Raw genomic sequence first — 23,104 nt, forward strand, 5'->3', positions numbered from 1 at the left:
GTTTAGATGGTTTTCAGGCAAGTTTTAGTTAGAAAAATGGTCCAAGTCATTAAATTGTAACTTTAATAAGAGAAGAATAGATTACATATAAAATGAATATTGTTTTTACGGTCTTTATAGTAAGTTATCATTATAGAATAATTTCATGAAAAACAAATTTATTTTCTCTTTTGCATTTGTATAATTCTTAATTTATCATCCCTTTTTTTCCAACAGCATTACCAAGTGCATCTGCTCCACAAATTATTATTGTTGGCAATCCAAGACCTGTTTCTGGACGCAGTAATGTTTTCAGTTTAGGAGGGAATTCTCAGCAGCCAGCCCCAAGTATTTTTATTATCCCATCATTATCTACAACGAATGAAAATTCTGTATCACAGCCAGACAATGATGGTAAGTTGAAAACTGTTTTAATATTTTGTAGCAAGGTTGAGTTTTTTTTTTGATAATTATTTAAATTTAAAAAAAAAATAGAAATTGCACCAGACAAGATATCTAGTTCCTACGTAACTTAATGCTTTACTCTCTCTATATATAATATATACACAGATATATAGTAATAATATGTAGCAATAAATAATATTTAGATTTAGAATAGGTTTAAGGCTCTTAAAATTCGTACTAGAACTCATGACATAGTGGTCAGAGTATTTGGAAAAAATTCAATTGTAAAGCAATATTCTCCTGAAGATTGAAAGTCAATTTTTATCCAAATTTTCATTCAGGATTACTCCCTCTTTTTACTCCTTTTCATGTAGCTGAATTAAACTAAATATAGCCCACCATTAGAACCTCTTATTCCTAGCAGTTGTTTTCTCAAATTCATAATGGTTAATTAATTTAGAAGTAAATTTTGTACATATAAAGCACATAACTTTATATAAATAAAGATGTTTTTTTCCTTTCTTTTCAGTGCTTTCTCTTCTGGATTCTCTTTTGAGGGGTAACAACTCTAACCACACCATGAATCTTAACAATAATAACAACAACAATGATAATAACCAGCTGCACCAGCAGCAGCAGCAGCAACAACAACAACAACCATAATTCTAAGAACATTCTGTTCACATGTGCAACAACTTTTATATAATGTTTCTGTGAGCAAATTTCCCTCATCTCTTGATAAGAATGGTATTACTTTTTACAAGCAACTGTTTTTGACAGTTGAACCAGTTGATGGGATATTTGCTGGTTGATGTCTGCCACTTGGCATGCTCTCTTCATGAGGAATGAATAAAAATGGCAGAATGTTTACTGTGAAATCAACAGAAACCATGCAACATTTGGCTGTGAGGAAATACAAAGAAAAAGAAACACCAAAAGATTGAAAGTTAATGGTGCTAAAGTTTTTCTTTCACCATTGCCAGAGAGTTTGTCTTGTCTTTCCCATGTTTTTTCTTTCTACCTTCATAATTTGTTCATTTATTAATAGCCGTCTATAGGTATTCTTTTTCATCTAAACCATTTTAGTTATATGTATTTTATACATTAAAAGGAAATATGTATGTTCATTACAAGCTCATCCATTTTTTTTTTATATCTAAGTTGGCTTTTAACAAGGGAAACATGGTTTCATGATGATTCTCAAATCCATGAAACTATTGACAATCTACTTATCCTAGCAAAAGCAACTTAAAATTACATTAAACATTTTTTAAGTGTATACATTAATGCTTCAGTTTTCTCAGTGGCTAATGTACATATATATAATGTAAAAGAATAGCAAATAGTAAGTCCATTTGATATTTAATTACATATCTATTTTGTACATTGCAAAAGTTCAATCTCTACAGAATAAGTTTGTATATGTGTATTAATGTCATTGGATGAAAATGTTTTGTTACTGTGATGTAAAAATTGGGTCATCACAACTGTATAGTGCTCTGTTTGCCTGGTAAGAAAACTAGTGTTTCCCAAATGCAGCAAAGCACTGTGATATTTTAGTTGCTATCAGTTTTTAGGTATGTTTTCTTAAATACATCTTTTCAACCTCCTTGAACTGAAGTTATAACTACTTTTTTTTTTACTTGCAACTTATTTAGATGGAGTTCTTCAGCAAATGCCACCATTTTCAAAAATCTAAAAACCTTATTACCCTCAACTTATGTATCATCCATGATAGAGAGGAACATGTGATAAAGATGTTTTTAATGCCATGATAATCTTAATCGTCCAGAATCATCCTAAGTTCTTTTAGAGATGAATATTAAAAAAGAAAAAAATTCTGTAAAATATTTGAACCTTAACTTTTGTGGTATATTTCATTCGTTTGAAATTTTTATGTCCATTCATCTTTCACTTTTAATGAAAAGCGTTTTTTTTTTTTTTAATTTTTTCATATTTCTCTATCATCTACAAAGGGAGACTTCAATTTCCAAATTATCAAGATAACCTTGTCAACTGCTATTATTAATCAAGATTTTAAAGATCTACAAGAAATAAAATTGGCCTTTGCTAATATTGTAAATATTGAATCAAGCCATATAAATAGTGATGCAGCATAGGCAGTTTCCTAAATTTATTCTTATGGATTTAACAGACTAACTACTGTGGCTAAGTGTAGACTATTAGCTAATTTGTATTGTTTCATCTTGTAGCATTTTATTATTGTTTAAGTGCCTATTGCCTTTTTCATATTTCTTTAGTATTGGTAAGACTAAATTCAATATAATTCTTAGAAAACTGGCCCTAACTATTTCTTTTGCACTTAGAGTTAACATTTTTTGGTATAGTTTTGTAGAGTTTTTTGTTACAGTATTAATGGTGTCATTACTGATTTTTTGAAACATTGTTACAAACCTGATTAATTATTTGTTGATTTTACAATAGTTTTCATGTGCTTAGTCATTTATTTTTCCGATTTTTTTTTTCTAATTACACAGGATAGTTATTTCTATATAAATCTTCTGAGAGCATGTCATGGCTGAGGTCAAGTACAAAAGATATTCTGTGTTGGGATTTTTATCCTCTTATATCGAAATAAATTTAATATTTCCGAATAAATTGTTTATTACGATTGAAAAAAATCTTGTAGATTATTGCTAAGATTGTGTGATAACAGATTGATTATAAGATCACCATTTCAGAATTCAGTTGATATCAATTGAAGTAGATTGCATAAATTTTGGAGACTTAGTTCTAAACTTAGAAATATAAATCAGAAGTAATGAGAATTTTTACCCACCCTTCCTCTTTATTAATTCTCTATCATTTAATTTTGCCATTTTAATAAATTATTTTCATCTTTCCACCTTCTTTCCAAAATGACTTGCATTAATATTCTCTCTGCTCTTATATAAAAATTCAATTTCTGTTTCTGAAATAAGGTATCACTTTTTGAAAACTAGATCTTCCATTTTTTTTTAATATTTATAATTAAGGCAGAAAGGGCGTATCTTCAATAAAATTTGAACTTTTGTGATAAATAGTTATGGAATTGTTCTCTACCTGTTTCTTTTTAATGTTTTTTGTTTATTCATCTTTAATGATTTTAGTCTGAAGAAATTATTCCATTTTAGTATCATTTCATTGTGTTCATTCTGGAAATTTACTAATTTTAAAATGGTTCCTTTTAATTTTTCAAAGTAATTAAATTTGAATGCTTCAAAAAAAAGTAAAAGTAATTTGCGCTGATTCTGATGAACACATCCATTAAATGATTATATATTTTGGTTAATTTCTGAAAGACCTTATTTGGCTCAGTGTTGAGTTTTAAACCAGTTCTACCAACATTTAAAAATATTTTCCACGGTTTACTCACTGCTGTCACTTGTCTTTAAAAGATACTTTCTTATATCTGCACAGTATTTGAACATGATGGATTTTAGATCTGATAATATGTTTAGTAAGTCAAGTTGCTGCTATCAACTAAACTTACAAAGATTATGAGTTTTGGCAATACATTTTGTTTGGCTTGATTCTGATTTGGGAAGTAATTATAAAATGTCATAATCTTTAATTGCTGTTAATTTTCTTTTTTTGTTTTTGATAAACACTTATTGATATTTTTCATTGAAACATACAATTATCTTTTACTCTTGTGAAAACAATATTGTCAACATAGTTGAAAAATACTGTCACATAGTTTATTTACTAGAAAAACAAGTTAAAAACATGACACAAGTAAATATAGTACTTGATTACTTTTACAGCCCATTATAAATATCAATTTCACCTGATTGAAATTATTAAAAGACAAAAATATAATTTTTTTTTTGTATATAGTCTCATAGGATTGAACCATCCATATTATTTACAGAATAAAGAAATGGACATAAACTGTGATATTAATGGTTTTAAATAGTTTATTTGAATAATTTATTTAATGTGTGTGTGCAATATGTAATACAACCTTTGTTTTCATTCTCCAGGTTTTATTCTTGTTTCTTTTCATGTATAGTAAATTTTATGATTACGCTCTTTCATTATGATAATTGAAAGTAACAAAGTTCAAAAGAAAAATATAGTTAACTTTATATTTATTTTTATTGCAAATCATCTTTAATGTCCATTTGAAGGATCCGTCCTTAGTTTTAAGTGACATATTATCAGTTACTATTACAAAACATGCCAATGTTATATTCAAAAATTTATATCCAATTCTTAACTTCAAATAGATTATTTGTAATGACGAAAAAGATATAAGTTACTATTTTTCTTATTTGTATTGTGTTTATTAGTTTAAACACATTGCAATTATCATTATAAATTACTCATGTCTTTTAAAAGACATGTTAAAAAGTTGGTATTATTATTCTTCTTGGTCGAAAAATGAATATAGTTGTATAAAACAAAGTATAAATTATTATTATTATATTTTTTAAGATAGACTTTATATCTTGGTTAATGTTAATGTAGTATTTTGTTTGTTTTGTAAATTTTTCATTGATTATCTATTCAACTTACATCATTAGTTAGTTGATAATTTATACAACTAGTAGAAAGGGGATCTTGAGTTTACTTTTGGCAGCCTTGTAACTCTTGCTTCCATTATTTTGTCCTTTTGTCCTCACATTGCATGAGCGATGTTTCTGACAATGAGGGAAGAATTACTGTTTACAAGGTCAGAATTTATTCCATTTAACACTTATTGTTAGTAAGTTTTTGACCTTGAGGTAGTATTTATTTATTTTTTTTATCTTGTTACATCAAATGGATTCATGTCTTGTCTGGAGCAATTTCCATATGAATTTCTAGTTCATAATTTAAAAGGGGTTTGCTAATTGTAAAAATAATTTACAAAACAGTAATAATTATAACATATTTAAAATTATGATTCTCTTATTCTTTTAAGCTGCTGTCAAGAATTATAAAACCAGTTTAAAGAATGCAAGAAATAGATTTTAAGTGATACTGTTGTTAATATTACTTAATAGTAGAATTTTAATTTGAAATAGTAATTTATACTTCTTGTTTGTTGTGCTTGTCTTCTGTGTGTGTGTTTAGGAATGCTACTGTGTATCTAACAGTTCACTGTAATGATTTGATAATCACCCCATTTAGATGTAGTGAATTTAAATACAAATTACATTTTATTTGTAATTTGCAATCAAATACTTTTGTCACTTTATCATTTTATTTTGTTGAAACTGTCTTGTTCTCTATGTCTCTTAAACTTTAATTCAATATACCATTTATTTGTAAACAAAATTCTGGAAACAAGCATGTGCAAAAAAGAAAATAGTTAATTTCTTTTTTTCATACATCAATTTTATATTCAGACAGTATTTTATAAAGCCCAAATATCATAAATTTCTTTTCATCTAAATATAATTTACTGAGTGAATAATTGTATTTATTTTTAACAGATAGATTTAGTAAAACAGAAATACTGTGGATGTGAAGTAATGGATATTGATGATGACTATGGAATTGGCTTAGTAGAGTTTGAATCAAGTCTATTACATTCATTTATGTTATAAAACCATTCAGAAAGTTACAAAATCCTCTCTACTCAGTTATGAATAAAATAGCATGTTGTGTTCATTAAATATTTTACAATAAGTATTCTGCTTTGACATTAAATATTCTTAAATAAGGGTGGCATGCCATAAAACTGATTAACCCAGCAGAAATAGTGTATTTTATTATTAAGAATCAATTATTATAATTTGTGGAAACAATATATCAGCATCAAGTGAAATTTTTTACAGTACAACAAGAATAGTACAGAAGAAAAAGTCTATTATAAACTCCTGTATATTCACTTTATTAATCATTACTAATATATATTATAATGAAGATAATATGTCGGTCTGTAACCATAGTTGTTACAATCATTCCTACTTTGTTTTCCTCTTATTTTAGATGATTTTATTAAAAAAAAATGTTAAGCATTAAGAAATAATGTATTATATTATTTACACCGTTGACTTAATCTATCAACTACATTATAATACTCAATTCAACATTATAAAAGGGACTTTGTGTGTGTGAGTTCGTTCCCTATAAACTCCAAATAGCTGGACCAATTTTTTGAAATTTCAAGACATTTGTGTGGAGTGTTCTTAGATAGGTTTTGTATCCGAATGGCTCTCATAAATATTGAAAATCGATAATCAAAAAAATCCGATTGAAGGAGGATGTCTGATTTTGACTAAAGTTAACACCTTGAACAGCCTAACATCACAATTGCATTCGGGAAGTTTTATTACTGCACAAGCAGAAAGGCCCAGTGTATAAAATCAACAGTAGCTTCTTTGATAAGACGGGAATGTGTTTGAAATGAATGTTTCTGTATAGAGCACAATTGAACCATGATACTTGACTTTTGTATTTTAAACTTAATTCAAGCCATTATGTAAACATAATTTTATAAAATCAACAGTAGGTTCTTTGATATGACAGACACGCATTCAAAATGAATGTCTCTGTTTAGAGCACAATTGAACCATGATACTCGACTTTTGCATTTTAAACTTTTAATTGAAACCATTATATAAGATTAATTTTATAAAATACACAGTGCAATGTAGACTACAATGTATTGTAACTAATTCAGTACGGGAACATGTGAAGCTTGCTCCTGGTATACCGCAATGAGTCCCCAACTAGAGCAGCCAATAAATTGATTTGATTGAAAACTGGGCGATTTCACTGATAATAAAACTATAAGAAAGTGAACATTTCTTGATCCTCATTCAATCCCAGGCAACGTCAAGTCTCTTTGCTAGTATATATATATATATATCTATCTCACTAAAAAAAATCATGATTCATAGAGTGAAAGATTAGGCTAATTAGCATATTGATTTCTTAACTTGTTTTGCTTAATAAGTTATAAGTATTGATGTTTGTTTTTTTCATGAATAAATCTTAAAGGAAAGCAGTAAAACAAAATTGTCATCTAATTTGGTTAAATTTACATAAATTTCACAATGAAATATGAGTGAATGAGAGAATCAACATTTCTATTGTTTGCATAAGTTGAATAAAGTTAAACACCTGCTTCAAAATTGATGCGAATTAATGGATAAGTTTTTACTTTTCTGAAGATGTATATTACGAAAATTATAAACACTGGTTTACTGTTGCAAACATTGTTACTACTTCTACAGAAATTTATATTTTTTTTAAGAATGTAAATATTATTTTGTTATTCATCTCGGATTTCAAGTAAGATCATATTTATTTAACGTCTTATAAATTAATTTTTTTCTCTAAATTTGTTTTCTTTAATTTTTTAATTTTACAGATATTGACTTAAGCATCAGTGTTGACCCTCCTTCTTCTAAAATTTTTAATTCTGATTTTTTTTTTCCAATTTTTAAAAAGTAAACAAATTTTCTGATTACAAAAAATATTTTGATAGAAATTGTTCTATTTTTAACAGTTTCTTATGTAAGTTTAGTGTAAAAGTTAATTTTTCTCAAAGGTTTCTTCAAATTCTTTAAATATTATTCAAATTTTTTGTAAAAAAAAATTTCAGCAGATTACTATTTGATGACAATTTAATCTAAAATTAATAAATTAGAAAAAGGAAAATGCCCCCTTCTTCTGTTTGATATCCAAAAAAGCAAGCACTCATCAAGATCCACACTCACCATCCTTTACAAAAATTTAATTGGATAAGTAAATGTATAATCACTTGTGAAAAACTAATAAGAAAAATATAAAACGTTAAAAGTTGTCATTGTATATGTATGACAAGCCAACTTTTTAAATAGTACCTAAAAGAAGACATTTTTATTGAATTGTTAACCAAGTTGTTCAATTTATGTGCTTTCTTTTCTTTTGCAGTAATTTAAAATCAAATTATTAAAGAATTTTCACATTTTTTATTTTTATTTTTTTGCAATTATTAAATTGCAAAGAAGTTTGTTTAAAAAAAAAAACAATATTTGGTAAGCATGCATGATACATACTCCCTCTCCTTCTAAATGTTAAATAAAAAAATTACAAGGTGATGATAGAATCTTTGAGACATACCACCCCTCAGATGCCCGCTAAAAATTAAACATGTAATTAAAATATATTTTATAATCTGGAAAATTGGTACTAATGAAAACAATCTGAAATATACATGAACTATTGACTTTATTGTAGAATATTTTTTATTTTAAATATCAAGCATAATACATGTCATAATTGGTTGAACAGAACAAGAAACTTTATGAAACATTGCTTTTTGCTTTAAAAAATACCTTTTTCGATTCTACGTATCATTGTTTTAAATCAGATATATTTTCCTTATTTCTGATTTAATCCAATGTAAAATGAATGTATACTCCAATATTATCAACCCTCACACACAGTCAATGCACCATTCATATGATATTATGAACATTTTGGTTCTAAGTATTTTTTTTATTGGTTCAGATTATACTTTTAGTATATTTTAACAACTGGATTTTTTCTTTAAATATTTTATTAGAAAAAAGTACATTTATAAATTGTAGTTTCTCAATTAAATTTTTTTAAAGATCTTTTTACTAGTAATCTATATATATAAAAGTGAAAATGTGTGTTTGTTTGTGCGTTTTTGTGTATGTCCGCCAAAGGCTTTTTTCCGGGAAGTGATCGGTCAGCTCACTCCTTCTTATAACTGTTTATATCACGTCTAAATCATAATATCTATGAGTTAACAATGGGGGTCGCCTGTCTATTTAAGTTGCCCAATTTTGAAAAGCTAAGTATTCCACATTTTCGGATCGTCGTGTGTTGATTCGACTTTTTCGTATAAAAGCGAAACTAATTCAACACTTAACACATTGTTCGGCGCAATCGCCGGGAACGTCCAAAAGCAATCAGCTTTGATCAATGCGGAGTTTCTCCTTATATCAGACAATTGCTATTCAATTTGGACAATCCCTTTTTTATGGGGAGCTGCCCCACCCAACATCTTGGGAAAACAAAAAAAACTGCCCCGCAGTAAATAAAAAAACTGCCCCACAGTGAAAGTTGACCTCATTAAGTATGGGCACCTGCTAATTCTTAATACTTAAATAAATTCAAACATCTTTCCGTTACTATTTCTTGCTGGCCAAGCGGTTAACGTCGCACGTTTTTTTTCACACTTTATTTTCCAACTTTGCTTCAAGGTTTGGGTTCGATCCTTCCTACTTACCTACCAAAACCTTTTTTTTACCCCCCCCCCTCGACACAAACAAGAAGTTTTATTCTTTTTTTTTGAGCACACACACCTCTAAACACCCGAGCAACGCCGGGTACCTCTGCTAGTCCAATATAAAACTTCATTTTAGTATTAAAGTAACTCCCTTGCACATCTTTATATAGATTAAAAATATTTACTAAAACAAATTATATTTGACCAATATCATTAAAAACATTATCGTTTATAAAAGTATTTAATTCAATTGAATTAAAAACTTCAAAATTTCTATGATTACAACTTAAGTTTACAACATTTAGTTATTAAAAACAATTTTTATTTATTTTTATACATTAAAAAGTTGATTTTATCAAATTTCTGAGTATATTTCAGTGTACTTTTTTTGTAAACATTTTATGTTCAACTTGTTCCCACAATTCTGTTATATGCTTTTCCTATCTGCATTTGTTTTTAAATTGTATATGCTATTTATTAAAAGTAATGTGAAAAGTAAAAATATTTGTAGTATATAGATATTAATATTCAATCATACAAGAAGTTGAGCTTTTGATAAGTTCTTAAATTAGTGTATTCATCAATCAAGATGTTTCATATTTTCTAATTTTATTATAAAGACATTTATCACAACAATGACAATAGAGTATAAACAACACTTAAATATAATTTTGCACTTTCCTCTGGGATTTTATATGTTGTTACAAAACTTTTATTTAATCTCTCTTCTCTCATTCCTTTGGAACAAAAATTTTATTTTATGGCTTTCCTTGTAAGTTCCTTGCTATTTTTAGTAACATCATGGTTTGTGTTAAGTGTTGAAATCCTGCCTAAACTGACATGAAGAATGTAAAACAGATTCATAAGGTTTGTTCAAAAACTTCTAAGCCTCAATCAGAAGTAGTTAAAAAAATAAGACAGTTTTTCACTATTTTTCAATATGACTTTCCCCTCCTCCTCTTGACACGAATGCTTTAACATTGCAATCCTACCATAGAAGGTGGCATCTTCATTTTCCGAAAACGTTTACACGTATAATCTCAACATCATTTTTCAAAATAATGACCATCTAGATGGAATATTAGTTTATGAGTTGGACAAAGTAATAATTTAACTCTATAATTAGCTGTTCCAGCTACAGCAACCTGAACATATTATCCTAAAGCAAACTTTTATCTACATTTCATCTGGATTGCTTCCTTGAGTTTTCTTAATATTGATACACAACACTGCCCAGTAATCATTTTACACTTTCTCCAGATAGTCCATCATGATATTGAAGTTATATTGACAATAGATGCTGCCTGCTTCAATTTTTTTTTTTTGTGTGGAGATCAAGAATATTTCTGTTGCTTTAATTCAGGTTTGAAATGATGAACCCCAGTTTGTCGTGAGGTATCTATCTCTGTAATAAATTCTTACAGTTAGTCTAAGTAGAAGCCTCTTAGAACTATCAACCTTTTTCAGATTTTGCTATGATGACAACATTCTTGGGATTCCTGCTTAGATTTTCTAGTTTTATAATTTTACACAACAAAAATATTTAGCTTCATGTGTGAGGCTTAGAATTTTTCTGAACATCCTTATTCATGCAAAAATAATCAAAAAGTACTTTTTACTTTACTATTAATTTATCAATTATTAAATACTACTATTTCATTTTTAAAATTATTTATTTGTATATGATGACCTAAAAATGAATTTTTTTGGCTTATATCAATATAACTATACATTATGCAATGAGAAGATAACTTATTAGATTTATGAATACATCAATGTAGTTTGTGTACAAAATGCTAATTTATTTATTGACTAAAATTCCAATTTATTTGTTGACTAAAATGCTAATTCTGAAATCTGTTCTGCATAAGTTAAATACCCCCCCCTAAAAAAAAAAACAATTGAGCCAAATTATTTCCAAATTGCAAAATCTCTTCTGCATAAAATTAACATACATTAAAGCAAAGAATTTTTCGACTCAATTTGATTGATCTTAATTTTTGTTTATTGATTCATATTCTCAAAAACTCATTTTCTATGAAATTGAAAAGTTAACAAATACATATAGTTTTTGATAACTTTTGTAAAGTAGGCATTCTTATTAATTAAAGCTTACAATGTCTAACACATTCACTTTTATTAACTTTCAATCTATTTAAATGATTATCTATTTACAAGCAGTATGCAGATAATTTCTTCTTGTCCCAAAAATATCTTTACAAAAGTAATATTTTATTTGACATATATATACTTTAAGAATGTTATTCATTGATTAAAAATTAGAATTTTTTTTACATTATATTGAATTTGAAAACAAAAAGTCTGAGACAATGAAAAGTAAATACAATTTCATTTGCTTAATAAAACATAGCAACATTTGGCTATCGTATAAAAGTAAGCATTCATTGTGTAATATGTTGTTTAAAATATTAATACAACATTAAAAAAATTTCTTACTTTTTAGTTGATTATATAAAGTACCTATGCTCCTTTCAGTTACTTAAAAATGGCTAGATTTTATGAAAGTAATAAATGTAATTTACTTTACCTAACATTATTTTTTTTATTTTAGTGTATATTCTGCATTAATATCGATTTTTGAATTTGGACTTTGGAATTCTTACATGTATACAAAATTTTTTATTAAATTTACTTATGTTTTTTAAAACAATCTATAAATTAACATCCTATATAAAGACATCATTGTTTTTTTTTATGATTTATGACTTTATATACATTTTAAATCAAATTGACACCTTCCCTTCTCAGATACTTAAATTTATATCCAATTATAATACACCATTTTACACTTTTGCATCAATTCTTGTTTGATCTCTAGTTATATTTTGTCTGTAAGAGAATTTAAACGGTTACATTATTAATTTGGTTTATTTATATATAAATCTTTCTTCTTTTATAATAAATATTGACTTTGTTTAAGGATACAAAATGTTTTGCTTCTTAGAATTAGAATAGGAAATAGACTCCGCAAAGTGAGACATCATGAATAGAAATATCTTGTTGAGAAAGGGCTGACTTTACCTTATACCTCAAAGACTATGCTATTTCTTAAAGTATTAGCCAAACGAATTCAAAGGGATATAACTTTTATATGTGAACCGGATTTTAAAAAAAATCTTTATTTGTAAATAGTATGTGTTTATTTATGATAAAAGATATCAAAGATATTTTTCAAAATGTTGTTTTTGTTTTAATTTATATTATGATCTAATTAAACATTTATATTTCAACTTTAGTTTCTTGTTACAATTTCTTGGCGACTGAAAACAATTTAGTTTGGTTGATGTTTCTTTTTGTTGATGGATGTTACCAACCATCAAAAATACCCCAGCTCACCAGAATTGATATCATACACCCTATATAAATAGTACTAATTCTATTACACTTACAACAATTGAATTAAAACTAAAAAAAATAATGAACTTGGAACATTTTAATAAAGAATTTATGGAAAATAAGGTATTTTATTAAAAAAAAAATGTTCTTTGATATTATTTTTTAAATCATAAATAAACAAATACTATATATAATTAAAACAGTATGTGTAATTTTAAAATTACACAAAATTAAAAAAAAATTAACATACAAAAACTTAATTATCTTAGAATTTGTTTGGTTGATACTTTAAGGAAACCCCCCCCTCAATAAAACCAATCTATTTACCTGCTTCCCACTGCAGCAAAGTTGTTAGAGGAATCTCAGGTGCTACACGATAACTTATTTGGGAGGATGGTTTCTTAGGACAAATAAAAGCATACTCTGATTTTAACAAGTGTGTTTACCATAAGTTTGTGTAGTGTCGGTTGTCCAATCTTTCCCAGAATTATCCATTTGTGGACACACAATACTACAAGGTTGCTTTCCAGACAATTTTTCCAGTTAGATTTAAACAAGATCTTGTTGAGATGTTCTCTTAAATAATCCAACTTTACTCAAGTTCCACCATTGCTGATCATCAGTGTTATTTCACTGGCCATTTGGCACTCATTAACCCTTATTCTTGAGTGGCTGTTGGGCCTTGATAAATGGTGCCCCTGCTCTAGTTAAAACTTCTTAAAAAAGTGGCATTTACTATTAAGGACCAGACCCACATTTAAATATAAAGGAAATAATAATGCTGGTTTATCTATATTTTACAATTTAAGATTTGTATTATAAATATTTGATTCTCTCCATTTTTGTTCAATCTCCTTATATTTTACTGACAGAATTAAGTTTACCTGCTTTTTATTTTTAGTTTCTAAGCTAAAATGAAAAATTAAGCTCAACCAATTTTAATTATAACAATTACAAACATTTCTGAATCTACATTTAAACTATTAAAGATTTGATTTTATGATTAGGATAAACCTTCACTTTTTTTAATACCAATCTAAGCATATACAGCCAACATTTGTGGATTTTAAAATCGTCTTTTTACTCTTTGAACCTTCTTTTTCATTACATTGTTAATCTAAACAACACTACTTTTCAAACAAACTGAGTTTTAGCAAATAATTTTTAAGTATCATATCAGAAGGTTAGCAGAACGAGTATTATGAACAAATTATAGTTTTCAAATAAAAATAGTGTATTAAATATTTCAAAACCTTTTAAGAAAAACTAAAAAATATTTAAAATGTTTTCCTTTTTTAAATATGCATTCATATCATTTAAAACAAGGATATTGAAACTTTATTGAACTAATGTTATGTACTCTTATTATAATTTATCTTCAATTTTTAAGCATTTGCTTATCTTAAAACCTCTAGACACTTAAGAATAATTATTGTTTAGATTTCTATTTTTCAAAGATTAAAGGTTAAAATAAAAGTAATTCAAGAATTAAAAAAAAAAAAAATTAAAAAGTGTACTTCAATCCCGCTTTATTTTTTTCTTATTGAATTAAAAAATATTATGTGAATGTTTTATGTTTTTGTTTTTAATAAATTAAATGGTGCTTTCAAAATTTTCCCAGTGATAGTGTGGTGATGCCATAATAGTATTAAAAAGATACTCATATATCTAACGATAGATTTATAACTGTGGGCATATACATATCTGGTTCCATGAAAAATTCATTAAAAATAATTATATATAATTGAAGATCAAAAAAAAAAAAATAATAATGCAAAAATTGAATTATTTTATTGTCTTGCAAAACTTGCTTTGAAAACAAATTGCTATGGTTTGGCTGCAGGATTTGGCCTTAATGCAACTACCATATTTTGTAAGTAAGCAACTGACTGGTTTAGTATAATGAATTAACAAGTTATATTTTTAACATGGAGACTTTTATTTTTCTATCTGTATTTAATCATATAACAATGTGTAAAACGATTAGTTTGTCCCCCTCTTTTTTGTCTGTCATTGTTCATCATGTTTGTTTATTCGGAAGGGCACAAGCACCTGCTTTTGTCTTCTGTTAACACAGCTGCAGGGATAACCATGTGATGATCTTGATTGCCATTCTTTTTTTTAATTGTTTTTATTCATTTTTCCCCTCTGTTTTTGGTTGTCTTTTTCTTTCTTACCTTCCATTGCTTTTATTTTGGAGGTGGAGAAGACTTTTTAAAAACATTTTGTGATATACTTTTTATTTAAAAAAACAAAGGAAAAAAAAGACAAACAAAAATATTTTTGTGTGTAATCTGTATTTGTTACATGGAAACCAACAGAAAATTTTTTTACTTATTTTAACAAAATGAACAATGAATAAATATACAATATTTCAATCTGGAAATATGTACTTAATATATTTTAAAATTATTTAATATTTATTTCCATTAAGAAAGATGAATTTATAAAAACTGATTTTGAATCAATATTTATGTTGAGTAATACAATTGTAGATTGTGAAAGGTCCTTTACAAATAATGGTGATCAATAATTTAAAATTAGAATGTTTTCATTCTTACAGCTTTTGATTAGGTGCAAAATTTAATTGTTCTTTTTTGCCCTCTGTCAGTGACTCATAGAATGAGAGAAATTTTTGTTTCAATCCAGAGTGTCCTTTTTTTGTTAGTGAGGGGCTGAATTTCTCAATACTAAAAACCGACCTTGTATCTAATCTGCCCACATGGGGAGGCAAGTAAATATGGACTCTTATGGAATTGAAATATGTTTAGAATTACAATACTTACTTTGAGTTAACATTTTTAATTTTGGTGGTAGTGACAATAGGATTTCTGTGTTTTCTTGAAAGATTTGGACATTTATTTCTAATTAGAGTCCATCTTAAAAAAATGCTTTCAAAATATGTAGGCAGTTTTTAAATCATTTTCTCTCTCTCTCGCTTCCCCCCCCACACACATTTAAAATGATATTTTGTCTTGTTACATACACAATCGATAGATAAAGTTAGTTATATTATCAGTTCTTGTCATTGTTTCAATGTTAATACCTGTCCATAACAAAATAATGGCAAATTTTTTACAATACAGCTGGTTATTTATTTGCAACAAGATGTGGCACAAAAGTGGTCGATGAATAAAATTAGCTTCGTTTAAAGAGAGCACTCTCTGGTTGGATGCAAAATAGCTAATAAAACTAATCATCATTCCTTGGTAAATGCATCTTGGGTGACCGTCAGTACCCCCACATCTCCTAAAAGATGTAATGCCTGCGAAGGTGCACCTCCTAGATATAACTGGGACCAGGCCTTATCTCAACACGGAGTCTGGTTCTGTTAGGTAAACCCTTGGTTTGCCCGAATGATTGCTAAGGCAAGCCTCAGCTAGCAGCTGAATGTAATGTAGATTTTTTTAAAATTTTTTATGCATGAAAAATCTACCAAAATGAACTAACATTGTGTTCTCTTCTTGAAATCTGTAAAAGTTTAGACATAATGCAATGATTTATAAATTCATTTGAATAGAAGAAAATTTTCATGGATTATTATTCTTCTGTATACTTTGCTACTACAATTTGTACAACGATTTTTTTGTTTGGGGTTAACTTTCCATATCAAAGACCATCTATATACTATTAAAAAAGTGGTACTGTTTTTAGAGTTTGTTCGCATACAAATGGAAACATGTGAAAAGAGAACATGCAGAATACACATTATTTAGGCAATAGATCTATATCTGAATTTCACGTAAGTGTAAAGAACTTTTTAATCAGATATGTATTTTATAAATTGAAAGAAATTAACATAAAAAAACAATAGATATTAAAAAGAAAAAGTGACATATTTTAGATAATCCACAAAAACATAAGTAGTATTCGGCATTAGGTTAGAGTAAATTATTTTTTGTTAAAAATATCTTTTATGTTTTTGTCAATAAGAATGATATGTAAATACGTCCATCATATTTACTATATTACAAATAGTGTATTTTTTTTCATGAAATTTCACCAATATTTTCTTAATATTAGCTATTAAGCAGTAGAAGCTAGGTAATGATAGAAATTGACATACTGAAATACTGTATCAACATCACTCAAGGAGCTAAGATAAATTAGTTTATTTAAAAACTAAATAAAATAGTTTGGATCTTAGACATATGCTATTTTTGTATGTGCTTTTTCTTTTTAGGTTTTATTTTCTAGACATTTGTCCATGCTATGAAAATTGTATTTTTACATTTTATGTGGGCTTTAAATGCACACCCATTAACAGGAAAGTTTTGTTGAGTCTATTTAAAAACGACAAAAAACTTTTTAAATAACTTCTGTTGGTTTCTGATTTCTACAAATGCAGACTATTTTTAAAACAAAAAGGAAAAAAAAAAAAAAAAAAGAATGCTTGAGATTATAGCTTGCATGCTATAAACAGAATTTCACAAATGATTGTATACAAACCTTCATATTTATTTATATTTTAAAACACTTTTTAAAATTTTGTGTTACGGGAAACTAATTCAAGAACAATGGATGAATATGTTTGGTTTATCTGTTGTCTGAACACTGGCCAAAGTCCTTATAGTCTATGACACCCTACCCATATATCCACCTTTCATTTTCCTCTCTGACACCTAATGTTGTTTTTGCTGAGTTATACTTTAAAATACCAACAATAACAAAATTTGGTTCTGGCTGGTTTTTAATTATTTCATCTTTTCTTTGTAAGAAACTAATAGATGCCAAGGCCAGTTGAAATAGAATCAGAAACATTTAAAATTATTTCACCTTTTTAATGGTAATTATGTGAATATATGCTATGCATTATGCTGCTGCTTTTATTGATGGTATTGTTGTGCAAATAATATTACTTTCTATAGATGTATTGGATAGTTAGTCAGACAGTTAAAAATGACACCCACATTAGACGGCTCCTTTTCTGAGGCACAGTGTTGGATCCTGTATGAGCCTCATTTTTCTTATTTCTTATACAAACAAAAATATTCTTTGTTTAATCTTAACCGTGCAGACTAAATATATCTTTTTTTTTTTTTTTTTTTTTTTTACATAGGCTTCACCACATTATCAAGGCCCAGAGGCCACTCAAGGATAAGGGTTAAAGAGTGTACAGTAGAAATTGGACAATTTAGTAATCATTAGTAATGAAAATTTGATAAATTTGATAACTTATATGGAACGGCTCATCAAGAACTTATTTACTTTAGACTTGAACACAACCATATTGTAGTCAGCCGGAAAGCAGGAAAACGGAAGACAATTCCACAGGCGTGCAGTTCTAAGAAAGAAGCTTTGTTCATGGAATCTACGATTAGGTTTAGGCACAGATAAAGAGTGGGGGGAATTATTGATAGTGTTTACAGCTAGATGAGTGTTTCTTGTGAAAGTTTGGCGAGGGGGAACCATAGATTGAAGCTCAGTCGAACACTTTCCATGAAAATAACGATACATCAGAGACAAACTCGCAACATCTCTTCTGTGAGATAGAGGTTGCAAGGAGGAGAAAACAACATCTCCTACGAGGCTACGAAGTCTATTTTGAACTCTTTCAAGGCAGGACAAGTCCTTTCTAGCAGCTCCTGCCCAGATGTGGCAACAGTATTCCATCCTTGGACGTACCTGGCTCTTATATAGGTAGAGAATAGCATCAGCAGTGAGATATTTACCGGATCGATAGAAAGATCCCACCATTTTTCCAGCGGCCTTGGCAACAGATTTGATGTACGTGTTCCATTTAAGATCAGGAGTAATTGTCAAGCCCAGAAGCTTGTCAAAACTTGAGGCCTCCTGAAGACGAGAGCCATTCATTTCAATTGATGCCAAATGTGGATTAGAATGTTGATGATGTAAAGAGAGAAGCTTGGTTTTAGATGCATTAAAAGTAACTAGCCACTCCTTTCCCCATTGTACTACGTGCTCAAGATCAGAGGAGAGAGAATTGGAGAGAACTTGGTCGTTTACTGTCTTAGATGTGGTACCATAAATGGTAGTGTCGTCAGCATAAATGTCTACAAATGATGTAAGGATGTGATTTGGAAGATCATTAATGTAGATCAGGAAAAGAATTGGGCCCAGGATGGACCCCTAAGGGACACCGGCATTAATACTGTGAGCTTCTGATTTTTGCCCCTCAACTACTACTCTTATGAACCTATCAGAAAGAAATGATTTAATAATTGAGAAGACATTTCCAGCTATACCATAGCTAGCGATCTTATGAAGTAAACCTTTATGCCACACCCTATCAAAGGCCTTAGATATGTCAAGAGCAATTGCCCTAGAAAGATTGCCATCGTCGAGGGATTTGCTAATCCTATGCGATATAACTGTAAGGACATCTGCTGTAGATCTAGCAGAACAGAAACCATATTGAGTGTCACTAAGAAGGTTATTTTTGTTGAGATGTTTGATTACTTCTGTATTTTACACAGATTCTAGCAACTTACTCATGACGCACAGGAGACTTATTGGCCTGTACTGAGAGGGGGATGAGCGATCACCTGAATTCTTAAATACAGGGCATACTGATGAGATTTTCCAGGGAGATGGGAAACTATTCTCCTTAAGACAACGTTTAAACAGTTTTGTAAGTATAGGCGCTAGTTCACATTGAAGTTTTTTGATTACTATAATTGGAATACCGTCAGGGCCAGTTGCTTTACTGGAATCGAGGTTTTTGATTAGCTTGGCAACATCATGTACAGATATACGTATATCACATAGCGTGTTTTCTGATACAGGAGGAAATATTGAGGGTTGGCGACCTTGGTCGCAAAGGGTAGAATTAGCTGCAAAGTTCTTGACAAAGAGTTTGGCTTTGTCTGATGCTGACGAGATTACCTCAGGTCCATTGATAATAGTTGGGATGGAGCACACGCTTCTGTTCAGGATTCTGTTTGCTATTTGCCAAAACTGGTGGGAACCAAGCCTCTGCTCAGCTACTTTGGACTTAACAGATTGAGCATACAACTTTCTTGCGTTCCTTATTACTTTCTTACAATGGTTGCTGGCAGACCTGAAAACGGCTTTAGTTTCCATACATCTATTACGTTTGAAGCAGTGGAAAAAGTGATTTCTGTGCGCAATGGCAGCAGCACATTCTGGAGAGAACCATGGCTGGCTGTTCGGTTTTTGCTGAAACTTTTTCGAGGGTATGAAATGATCAATACCTACAATTAACCATTCAGTCAGGTCTAATACTATAGAGGACACATCCTTTTTAAACATGGAATGCAGAGGTAGATCAGATATAAATGTACGGAAGCTGTTTGGTAAAATGTTTGAAGCATTTGTTTGGTAATATTATCCCTGAAAACAATAGCATTAACAAAAGCTATGTAATGCATAACATACTATTAGAAATTAATTTCTATTGTTAAACACACACACATATACTTGCATGATATACATTGCACTGAACTAATTCGGTTTTATTCAAAAGACCATGCTGAAATTTAATTTTTTGTGACTAATAGAAAAAAATGTTTAAATGATATTATGGTTTGACTTTCTGTAAGGATCAGCTGGAACCGTAACTAAATATGATTCTGTATTGGAGTGTATCTAAAATATGATTTGAAAGTGTCTGGCCATTTTGCTTGAGTTTTAAAGGTTTGGATAAATTTTTTACTTTTCGACTAATTTTTTATGATTAGCTTACATTTTTACAATGTCCATTTTGATGGGTAAAAAACAAAAACAAAAAAAGACACCTACCTTCTGAGTTTATTCATTTAATCTGTTATTAACCAAGAATCTTTAGTTAAATTTGTTCATAGGGTTGATAAAATACTACTTTTCAATTGCAGTTTACATAAAAAAAGGTTCTATAGTTATATTAACCATTTACTGTTTTACTTCTTACAAATCAGTTCAATGAATAAAAAATGCCCGAGCTAGTTTTAGAAATTAAACTTTTTGCACACAATTTCATCTATTTTCTATACCATCTGTATATTTTGTTGTTATAAAGACAACTGTGATGGATAAAATATGAACTGCTTTCAAGTTAAGTTTGAATAACGATTATATTCTGTAATGTTAATTTCATAGCTAATAAATCACAGTAATTCTTTCAAATGAATTTTATAAAACACTTTCTGCCAACCATACCATACTAAATTTTAAGGTAGATTTTCTTTTCCCTGACAAATGACTTTGTCTTGACAATGTAAATGACTATGGAAATGATGATAGGAAATCATCGATTTTGATGATCCTTTTCTTATTTTCATAGGCAGTAAATGAGACATTATTTCAGTAAAGATGTCGCACAATAAATTTTTTTCTTACATGTAAAATAGATGATAGGCCCAAGTTGGTCAATGATTAAATTTTAACTGACAAAATAAACTTCAGTTTAAATGTGACAATATTATTGCATCTTGGAAATATAATTAACTTAAAAGAATCATGTCTCAATATATTAAATCTTTTTTCCTCTGTTTGTATAAAACCAAAAAAAGGTGTGAAAAACTATCATTTTGATGACCTGATGATCTAATGGCAACTTGTGTATAAATCAGCAGAACAAACTTTTTCCTCCTTTCTGGTTTCTTTTTGAAAACTCAAATGACAGTCATGTAAAAGTGTGCATTGTATGCATGTATGATCTGTGTTTTTGTACAAAATAAGTGAATCTGCCTTTTCTATAAGGCTATTTTGTTTTATTCTTCAAAATTTAATTCCCTTTTTAAAGTAGCATTAGTTGACAATTATAACTCAGCTAAAACCCATGACATTATAATCTTTCCATCTGAGTCCCACCTTCTAATTTTTTAAAATTTTTATTAAGAGAAAAAATAAGCAACACTTATTATTACTATCATTATCAACACCAATAATGACTTTGCTATTTAATGCTATCAAGTTGTTAGATAAACGATGTGTAAGCATTTGTCTACAGTGTATTTTTCAGGTGTTATTTGATTGTACTTAACAGTATTATAGTATTTTGCATGTATGTATGCGTATGTGTGAATGAAAAAGCAGATGACTTTGTGTGTGTGTTGGCCACCTCACCTCTCCCTTTCATTCTACTTTGGCTGAAGACACTATTTGACTATTATATGGACTGAAACTGCTGCAGAACATTTTGAGATTACCAGAGTGAAATGATTTCATTGTTATCATAAAAAGCATTTTCTGTTTTTCTTTTTCCTTTTTTTTTCTTTTTTTTTTCTTTTTTTTTTTTTGCTACCATCTTCAGTCTAAGTAAAATGCGATGTAAAATATAGTGAATAAACGAATAGAAACTTTTTGTTTGATTATTTTATTTTTGTTGATCTGTGTAACAAACATGTATACTATGAAAACTGATGTTAGCTTATTACTGTGCATATTTATTCATCTGTATATGAATGTTCTAGATGGTGGGGGAAGGACAAATAATTAAAAAAAAAAGTGAATAATAAGCAAAATAGTGGAAGGAGTTGAATGACATAAAAAAATTAAGAGAAGAAGTAGGGGGGGAGATAGTCTTAATCTATATATATAAAAATGTAAATTTGGTTCGTTACAAAAGAATAAAACCATATTTCTATGTTACCAATTTATTTGAAATTTTCAGACAACCCATCTTTAGAGTCGAGGTATGTTTTTATGTTATTAAAATAAATTTACCTCGCAAATTATTAAAATATTAAATAAAATAAATATGTTTTTTTAACTGTTACTGCGAATCTGTTCTGTTGATTAAACTGAACTTCCGGTTCGATTCATTTCACAGCCACGAATTGACGAAAGATTTCATTTTCTGTTAACTCGATAAGTAAAAAAAAAAAAACAAAAAAAAACATAATTCATTTGTTTATCTTCCAAATTTTTTAATTTACACATCTTTTCTTTATTATATAAGGCCAAAAAAAAAAGGTTGTCGCTTGCTATGCTAAAACAAAGTTTTTTTGTTTTTTATTTTTCTAATTTCAAAATATGTTGCACCATTATTGTGATGTTTAATTTGCAGTATATTTCAATTTAACTTTTATTATAAAAAGTTTGAGTTTATGATTTGTTTCCTGCAAAAAAAAAAAAAATACCCTCTCTGAAAAAAACAGGCAAAACTAGCTGATAAAATATGTAAGCCTTCTGGGGAGCTAACCACTTCAATATAATTCCAGAAACATATAGTGAGAAAACACGGAACATTTTATATATTGAATATACTATATTTATAAT

General features: G+C 28.4%; 1 protein-coding gene across 2 annotated transcripts in view; it reads left to right on the plus strand.

Annotated features, from left to right (window-relative positions):
• LOC145284768 (uncharacterized) overlaps positions 1-22,187 on the plus strand; it is a 187,481-nt gene extending 165,294 nt beyond the window's left edge. For both annotated transcript variants that reach the window (XM_080133738.1, XM_080133737.1), the window contains 2 exons: positions 217-393; positions 914-22,187. In XM_080133738.1, the coding sequence (XP_079989864.1) occupies positions 217-393; positions 914-1,047 (311 nt within the window). In that variant the 3' untranslated portion in view covers positions 1,048-22,187. The remainder of the gene's footprint in view (positions 1-216; positions 394-913) is intronic.
• The last annotated feature ends 917 nt before the right edge of the window (positions 22,188-23,104 follow it).

The sequence above is a fragment of the Euprymna scolopes genome, chromosome 9 (assembly GCF_053919585.1).
Source record: "Euprymna scolopes isolate OS-2025 chromosome 9, ASM5391958v1, whole genome shotgun sequence".
Taxonomy (NCBI): Eukaryota; Metazoa; Mollusca; class Cephalopoda; order Sepiida; family Sepiolidae; genus Euprymna; species Euprymna scolopes.